General features: G+C 36.7%; 1 protein-coding gene across 1 annotated transcript; it reads right to left on the bottom strand.

Moving 5' to 3' along the window:
* Nucleotides 1–3,149: 3,149 nt before the first annotated feature.
* LOC105043756 (monooxygenase 2) lies at nucleotides 3,150–8,422 on the bottom strand. The gene is made up of 6 exons (XM_019850106.3): nucleotides 8,049–8,422; nucleotides 7,826–7,972; nucleotides 7,645–7,710; nucleotides 7,401–7,563; nucleotides 5,509–5,737; nucleotides 3,150–4,019 (listed from the first exon to the last, which is right to left on the bottom strand). Exons 1-6 carry the CDS (start codon nucleotides 8,246–8,248, stop codon nucleotides 3,496–3,498), a joined length of 1,329 nt encoding a protein of 442 aa, XP_019705665.1. The 5' UTR covers nucleotides 8,249–8,422; the 3' UTR covers nucleotides 3,150–3,495.
* Nucleotides 8,423–9,325: the final 903 nt, after the last annotated feature.

Here is a 9,325-nt window from a genome sequence, read left to right as displayed (position 1 = left end):
CAACGTTCAAGATTCGTTCAGCAAATTCTGGCCTGCATCATCCGCTATGCACGAATCTCAGAGGATGGCATGGATGATATCCATGTGGAATCATGGCCTCGTTCTACGGTATGCAGTATGCTCCCCGCTGTTTTCCAATTTTCAACGCAAAAGCTATTACTCTGCATGCTTGCGTAATTTTCTGATGCAATAAGAAGAGACCATCCCTACCATGGTAAGGCCAGATTTAATGCTATTTCAAGAATATACCAAGGGCTACAGTAGCCTTTGGTAATTATCTAAGCATCTACAATTGATTCTATTGTCCAAAATATAAAGGCTATGTCTGCTAGATACATTTTGATGGGAAGAACAGGTACATTTGTTAAACCTGAGAACACCGTGACTAAAATTATATGAGAAATGCTACGATGAGAAAATAATTCTTTGATCCATCTTGGCATCGATAAGAGGAACTTTTCCTATACATGAGATAGGCACCTATAATACTACTCTTACGCTTTGTTTAATCACTAGCAATTCAATTACAATATTTAATTTAACTAGTTTATTATTTTTAAATATATAATTAACTCAGTGATAGAAATAATTTTATAACAATGATCACTATAATTCTTTCGGAGGCATTCTAATTATTTGGGTACTCTTTAATTACTAGGGCTTATGATTTGTACACCTATTTTCTTTGTTTCTATTTTGCTCAAATTTAATTTCTTTCCTGTTCATATTGTATATTTAATTATATACTTGAAATTTGATTTTTTATCTTTAGTTTTAAGTTTTTTAATGTTTTGAATATTATTTTTAGTATTTCATAATTTTATTTAGTTTACTTTTTGTCAATTTTTAATTGACATACCCTTCTATATATTTTATTATATCTATTTATTCTAATTAATTTTCCATATTCATCTGGACTATGTTTAATTTTATTTTAAAATATTTCATAATTTATATTTTAATTTATCTGTACTTTTAGCATGCATTGTACAAAGTTCACTTTCTAGTTTATAATATATAGTACACTTTTAAGTAACAATTGATATAATTCCATTACATATCAAATATATTATTTATTGCTATTTTATTTATAAATAATATTAATTAGTTTTTTTATCAAATAGATTATTCATTTCCATTTTCATTGGCCTAATCAATCCTTCTATGTACCAGTAGAATCACTATTTCTTGAATCGTGATTCCAAAGAAAATATGATTTATTCTTTTATTATCAATATGAAATATGGGAATGAGACCTATTGTGGTGCAGAGATAACTTCTTTAGTTCCACATCGGTTAGAGTCAAGAGAGAGTATGGCTTATATAGATTAGAATTTTTTTTCCACATAAAGTGTTTTTTAAAGGACGAGACCGTGAGCCTCTAAATGATCAAGATCCATTGAAGCCTAAGGCCCACTGAAGCCCAAAGATGATCGTGAGTTAAAGCGGACAATATCTTACGTATGTGAAAATCCGATCTCTTGACCTATAATCGTAAAAGATCAAAATCAAACATGACATCATAGTTCACACAAAATCAAACTAAACATTGCCTTAAATGAGAATGGGCAAGTGTATCTGAATGAAGATTGCAGGGCAATTAATGCAGACACGGGGGCAATTGAAACTTTTCCACGTATAATTCAATAAGTGTTTGAATATATTAGAAGAAATTAAAACTTCTCAAGTATGACTTAATGTTTATACATTTACAAAGTAATCCATGCAAGAATCAAATAAGCCAATATGCATCCACCTAAATGTATAGCATCACTTTCCTTGAACATAAAGCAAGGAACTTTAGTCACAATGCACTGTCACGTTTGTGTCGGTAACTACTAATATCAATGGGACAGAGCCACTTCGAAAACTATGGAACCCTTGCACCCACAAAAAAACTAAGAGAAAATTTTTGTGCATCGTGTGCAGTATAATAAAATTGATGTAGAACATACTATTCAATCATATTAAAATAAATGGCCACTGCTTTTTAACGCGCATTTAATACTTGCACTTCTGCTTTTTCATCTAAAATTTTGAATACCAAAAATACTCCTTCTGTTCTAAAAAAATTATGACATCCTGTGGTCAAATTATGATTTCTTGCACATAGAAAGTCATAATTTTTTTTTCAATAGTCATAAAGAGAAAAAATATTTTTATTATTAAAAATTTATGAAATTTTTAAATGATAAAAATATTCCTTCTTTTCTTATGACATTTTGCTGTCAAATTATGACTTTCTACCATAATTTGACCACAGGATGTCATAATATGACCACAGGATATCATAATTTTTTTAGAAAAAGTGAGATATTTTCATCATTTAAAATTTAAAACGAAAAAGCAAAATTACAGGCATTAAATGCATGTTAAAAAATGATGGCTACGTGGCCTAATCAGATGGGACAGTGTATTTTTTCTACACCGCATGCAGTGTACAAAAAATTACTCAAAAAGAAAAAGTCTTTGTGCACCGTGTGCGGTGCAATAAAATTGACGTGGAGCGCACCATCGAACTACATTAAAACACGTGGCCACTACTTTCCAACGCGCATTTAATAGCACATTAATGTTTGCAGTTTCGCTTTTTCATTTAAAATTTTGAATGACAAAAATATCCCCTTATTCTGAAAAAATTATGATATTCCTTAGTTATATTATAACATCCTGTGATCAAATTATGACTTTCTGTATACAGAAAGTCTTAATTTTTTTTCAGATGTCATAAAAAGAGAAGAATATTTTCGTCATTGAAAATTTATAAAATTTTTAAATGATAAAAATATCTCTCTTTTTTTTATAATATTTTATGATCAAATTATGAACAAAAAGTCATAATTTGACTGCATGATGTCATAATACGATCATGGGATGTCATAATTTTTTTAGAAGAGAAGATGTATTTTTATCATTCAAAATTTCAAACGAGAAAGCAAATCTGAATACATTAAATGTATATTAAAAAATGATGGCTACATAGCCCAATCAGATGGGCGGTATATTTTTTTCACATCGCATATTGTGTACAAAAAAATTACTCAAAAAACTATAAAACCAAAAATCTTAAAGCACCAGGTTTGGCACTTCAACTACTACCAAAGGCAACTAATCTTGAATTTAGCAAAACTACTCAGCACAATAAACGGTTCTAGAAGGATTAGAATAGCTTATCTCAGATAAATAACAACTGGTCAAAATTACAAAGTACAGCTTCAACCCAGGGCAACATGGATTTACCTGGCCCGTTGGGTCAATTACAGATCAAATCCGGCTTCTTTCTTGCACTCCTCACACGATGAATACTGTATCTACCTGAATTCCCAAAGTGTCTTGGAAGTCTCCAAAATGGTATTTGCCGTAACTATAAATTCAATAGATCATTTATTGGCTGGACTTAGCTAATCACCTATTGGCAGACGAAATGCACCTTCTTGCTCGCACTCTGCCCAGTTGAGCACAGGAGACCACAAACACGGATGTATCAAAAGTAGATTAGGCTGATCCTGCTGGTTCCAGCGACTCGCACTCAAAATTCGTGTGCTCCACAAGTCGCCCCAGCCTCACCAACTTTGGGATCATGATATTGTTCCTAAATGAACAAAACACTGGATTTTCCCACTGCGACAAAGATCCGACAAGGTTTGCTCGAATGGTCAATGGAAATACACGAGCCCACCTCTCTTTGCTGTACTCTCTTAGCACTTGGTCTATCAGTTCCCTTCTGCCACCAATCACACCTCGAAGCTTGCTCACTAAAACCACTGCATCTTCTAAAGCCAAGCAAGCACCCTGCCCGAGGTTGGGTGTCATGGGGTGCCATGCATCACCAATCACCACCACACCATTTGCCCATGATGGAGGACTAAAACCAGGCCACAGCCACCGGTCGGCTAGTGAAGTCTTGACGACACCATCTTCTGGGGTCCTTTGCACGACATCCGGGAGCTCTTGAGGCCAGCTTCTTACAAGATCAAGAGCTTCCTTCTTCAAAACATATGGGTCGCTGGTCCTCGGTCCTGTTTCAGAACATCAAAAGCATTTGTTATTCCCATATAATACAGAAAAACACATTGAATAAGAAGTTAAGAACATAAGCCCAACAAGCCAACAAAAGTTCCAAGATTTCCGCACAAATCCACCTACCATGTCCATAAGCTAAATCATATCATTGCAGCAGTCCTCGTTTCAATGCCAAGTACACTTTTCATGCGGACAAATTCTAACCTAGCTAAATCATATCAAGCATGTGATTGACCACAAATTTTAACTTATCTTTTTGTGCATGCAACCAAGCAAAAAACAAAATCAATGAGTTTTGCCTCCAAGTTTTTGTATCATAGCATGATGGTATATGGAATGCAAGTCTAAAGGCAATATTGATGGAGTCAGGGGATGTAGTTAAAACTGATGAACCAGACACCCCAAACGAGTCATCTTTTTCAACCTTGGATTGATTTTATAGAATGATAGAAAGTTGGAAGATATTTCCAATACCCCAATGATCCTAAAGGTAGGTAAGCAATGCGCCTTTAAAGCTCACACCAATGTTTCACAATATTAATGGCCTCACTATTGTGGGAATTATAAACTGTAATGATGACAGTTGCTCTCCTTCTGTGAACTAGATATCATATGCACAACCGTGCATTGTCAGATTTCCAACGATATCGCAACATGAATAAATCACCAGAGACCAAAACAGTAGATATGAACGTATGTTGGTTTTATAGCGTTTCAAGCTACAATCTCCGAAAGTATTTGGCACTAGCCTCTGAGGTTTCATAGCAAGCACCTCTCTTGTATCAAGTTGCCTTGGCCTAGAATATTGGCATCAATTACCGAAGGGACTGATTCAGATCAAGAAACAGAGGTATAATGTATTCAATTTTCAATGGATCGTATACACTGATCCAGGATAACAGCATATACAATGGATTAAGGCTTCTTGTTTACATTTAATGTTTAAAGTTTCTGTATGAATATCAATTCAATTTTTTCAAAATAATATACAAACAAGGCTCAATAAAGCTGGCCATAAATACACAGAGGAAGGCATCCAACCATCTAAAGGTAACGACTGATTTAGCCAGTCCTATCAAAAGAGAAGATAAGAAAGAGCAAACACAAAACAAGCAACATTTGCAAGGTGGTACCCAGATGAACTACAAAAAAGACTTAACTAGACACAACATATAGAAACACATGAACAAAAGAAAGTCATGTCAGCAATCATATAACATATGCTCAATGCAAAAAAAATACAGGCCTGGTCTCCATGATGCTATAACAGCTAGTCACGATGCAAGCACCAACTCAATATCAAATATTTGCATCTTTGATTGAATCATGATTCAGAAAATATCAGAGACTACCAATTGACTTATCTATCTACCAAGGAAAAAGAAAGAACTATTTCAGAGGTTGATCAAGACTGCAAATCACTTACAACTGCAATGGATGGAAAAAGTGCATATTAATGTTATGATCTAAGCTTTGGAAACAAACCAGGTGATGGGCTATTGAAGGTGATGAACCAATAAACTTTCGTGGAGGAAACTGGAGCAAAACCAGCACGCATGCCCCTTCCGTAGAAGTAGTTCACTTCTGGTTTGAATAGCTGACCATCAGGATATAGCCCAAGGCCTAGGAAGACACAATGTCCAACATAGTTCGGCTCTGAAAATCCCATCCATTTTGCTACTGGGGAATGCACACCATCACAAGCAATTACAATCTGTTACCAAGCACATGCCCAATATTCTGAGTTCTGAATAGTAATTAGTTCTTTTTTATTTGATCATATATATGCTAAAAATTAAGTATTTTGCATATCTTCAGAAGTATTTTGCTCGTTTAGATAAAACATACTCAGCAGAAACTGGCACTCATACATGCACACCCGCATGCTTGCACACAAAGAGAGAGAGGGGGAAGATAGAGACTTGTTTAGGGTTTATGGTCCAAAACAATTCAAGCAGAAACAGTTATTTTCAAATATCTTATATATCCCAAAAATCTTATACTTACATAACATAAATCTTGATGGCTAAAAAAGGTCCTATTCTATATCTTGAAAAGATAATCCATCATTCTTACATCATATAAAAAGTTAAATTAGACTACCTTAGCAAGAAACTGAGAAAATGCCTTTCCCTTCTGTTCTCTTCACTCCATTTCAATTTCTATTAGTCATCTATTTATCCACCCATTTTCCTTTTGTTTTTCCACTATCCAGCTTATGGAGTTTTTAATTAAAATAACTCCAGAGTTAATTGGATAGAAAACTAACATGATGCAGAAGATTTGAAATCTAGTAGTTATAATTCTTTTTTATAGGGAAAAAAAAAAAAACCCAACATCACAATACTACAAATATAAAGGGGAAATATATATAAGTCAAACAAAATAATAATAATAATATATCCGAAACATCGAAAGGTTTAAGAACTAAATGCAGTGTTACAGTTTGCAGCTAAAAGTTACTTCCACTGCCAAAATTCATAAAAACAAAATTCCAAAATCAAATGTTCCGCAAAAGTGACACCTCAAGATGCCAACAATATTTTCTCCTCTGGACAAAACAATGAAGAATACCATCCCTATTAACTGAAAGCTGCATGAACGAATTACTGCTGCCAAAATCCCATGAAGCATCATAACTTGCCAACTATTAAGAAAAAAGGAAGAAGATTGCCTGCTCTGCCTAGAAGATTGGATGAATACCTCCTTATGAGCTTTAAAATGAAAAATGCAAGAAGATTTAAGGCAAAATACGCCCTTCCAGAGCTGCGAGGGGCAGCTGATGAGAACTGATGAACAAGGCTGCGCATTTTGAATACAAAAGTATATTTTTCCCACTCCCACAAGCTATAATGCATGTCCATCCAACAGAAGTATTGCCTTTCCATAATGCTACCTTTTCTAATTATGAACCAAAAACAACTTTAAACGAAACTAGATTTTGAAAAATTACAAAAAAGTAAGTTATCCAAAGAAGCCTAAAATAACTTCACATAAATTCACGAGAGATCAGAGCCTTTTTCCGCCTATGCGTAGCATACAGAGATCAATTAAGAGATAAAAGTTCTATCACTCGACAACAATATAATTAAATGAAAACATGCTATAAAACTAAATATTAAATTTGTGTCCATGACATAGTATAAGGAAATAACAAAATTCCTCATAACAGCTTCAAAAAATAAATGCAGCTACCATCTAACAAGGGATATTGAGCTAATAGTACATATATAAGGAAACCGCTGAGCATCTCTTACTTCCACGAATCGCACTTCCTAAACAGTATTTGAGAACGCCATCAATATAATTTTCCAAAACCAATTGTCTCAGCTTTTCAACTCCCAAAAATCTAATACATTCAGAGTCCAGCTATCTACCTCGGCAAGTACGCGTCTGCCATCGTCAAGCTCCAGTAAAGTCCCCTCACTCCCTTGTCTTTCAATAGATTTCAGTCTTGACGAGAAAGATATCGTGTTCGGTGGCAACCGACTAGCAAGAGTCTCAAGAAGCACCCTCCTTTCCACCCCTCGGAGTTCTTGCCTGACAAGATAACAGGAGACTCTTCAATCCAAAAATTCAAGAATTCCTAATCATCACTGGTATTACTAATTCTCTTATTACCCAGGAGCTTCTTCTTTGAACGAAAATGATCGGAGCTCCCTTCCATCCTCCGACCTTATCACCAGCCTGCACAGCGGTCATCCAATCAACGGTTTCAGAAATCCCCACAAACGATGGAGAGGAATTAGAAAGAGATTAAGAAAGGCAATCCAAGATGGGATCTTTAGGGTTTTGCCTATACCGTTGGATCTGGAGGAATTTGCTCCTGAGTTCGTCTCCAACTCCAAGGACATCCAAGGCGCGCCACCCATTCTTGGAAAGCGTCAGCGAGGTCCCTCCCGTCCGGAGCGAGTCCCCTTGCTCCAGCACCACCGATCGCACCCCGACCCTGCCATGGAGTGACAATTCCGTAAAATTGACGCCCGTCTGAGGCCAAAGTAGATGGAGAGGGGGAGAGGACGAACCTATGGAGAGCGAGAGCGGTGGCGAGGCCGGCGATGCCAGCGCCGACGACGACTATTTCCTCCTTCCGGGGATTCTCGCTTGGCCCAGCGAATGAAGTGAAGATTCGCCGCTCGGGTCTTATTCTCGTTGGGCGAAGAGACGCAGAGAATGGCGACGGTCGGAGGAGATGGAGGAGCCGAGACGAGAAGCTGGTTGCCATGGCTTTCTTCTGGCGATGATGGGATCTGGTGGAAAGACGGGAAGGTGTGTTTTATATGGATGTATGGTTGTATGAGCGCGATGAAAAACGAATAACGCAGGCGCAGCAGAACTTCCTTGATGTTTCATCGTCCTGGTGGCGGCGAGTGAGAGTTTTTGCCTCCTTGACACGACTGTGCGTTAGGCTGGCTGAGCTGATGACGACGTGGGGCTTCTGATATGTGCTAGTTCTATTTTCCTGCTTGCTAATCTTCGAAGAAGGCTTCAGGATAGTTGTATCCTACTTACTATTCAACCCCAATATCCTCCTTCCGTTGCTGACCCATATTCCTTGCTGGATTGCATCCATTGTCTGTCAAACAATCTTACAAACAGACAGGTCGCATCGGAGGCGGGGTGGACGAACCGCATACGCATCGGAGGCGGCGTGGAGTGCGATTTTTCTCCCTACCGAACCATAAAAATAAATCATGTTTTTCATTCCAAAAAGAACCTTAAAGATAAAGTAAGAAAGACCCGAAATTTCAATATCTTGGCAAGAAAATATTGATCCAGTTCTCGAAAAAATTTGATGCCTTCAAATTTCCCCACTTTTCATATCGATCGAGATAAATTGATATCTTTATTTGTCTTAATCTTGGTACTAACCTAGATAATTGAGATATAGAAATTTATCAAATTTGGAGGGTAGTTGCAATGAATAGCCAAAGGAAACAACGACAGCAACATGATCGAGAAATCAATTATAATGGGCTAAATCTAATCTCATCAATTATACTGGGCCAAGTACATTGTACGATAAAAGCATCAACAACACATCTTATTTCAGATGAAATCGACCCAGAAAACACGCATCACAACATCAAGGCACCCTAGCCAGCAACCAATATGTTGGCTTAAACTCTCAAGCAACAACTCAAAAATTAAATTAGAAGCCATGCTTGTCTCGACAATTCCTCAAATTGCTTGCAAAAACCGCCATCCTCTCTAGATCATGGAATACCGCTGACTAATGAAGGTATAACCATGCTGGAACATCACCATCATCTTAAAACCACGTGCTAAGGGAAGAGAGGTT

The sequence above is a fragment of the Elaeis guineensis genome, chromosome 4 (genome assembly GCF_000442705.2).
Source record: "Elaeis guineensis isolate ETL-2024a chromosome 4, EG11, whole genome shotgun sequence".
Lineage (NCBI taxonomy): Eukaryota > Viridiplantae > Streptophyta > Magnoliopsida > Arecales > Arecaceae > Elaeis > Elaeis guineensis.
This window is presented reverse-complemented; position numbering and strand designations above follow the sequence as displayed.

Bases quoted from the DNA above. Each gene is read 5' to 3' on its own strand.
- LOC105043756 (XM_019850106.3), bottom strand. From the start codon at position 8,248: ATGGCAACCAGCTTCTCGTCTCGGCTCCTCCATCTCCTCCGACCGTCG. The intron at 7,973-8,048 runs GTTCGTCCTCTC...ACTCCATGGCAG, and splicing joins ACCGCTCTCGCTCTCCATAG to GGTCGGGGTGCGATCGGTGG. The intron at 7,564-7,644 runs GTAATAAGAGAA...TTATCTTGTCAG, and splicing joins TTCAAAGAAGAAGCTCCTGG to GCAAGAACTCCGAGGGGTGG.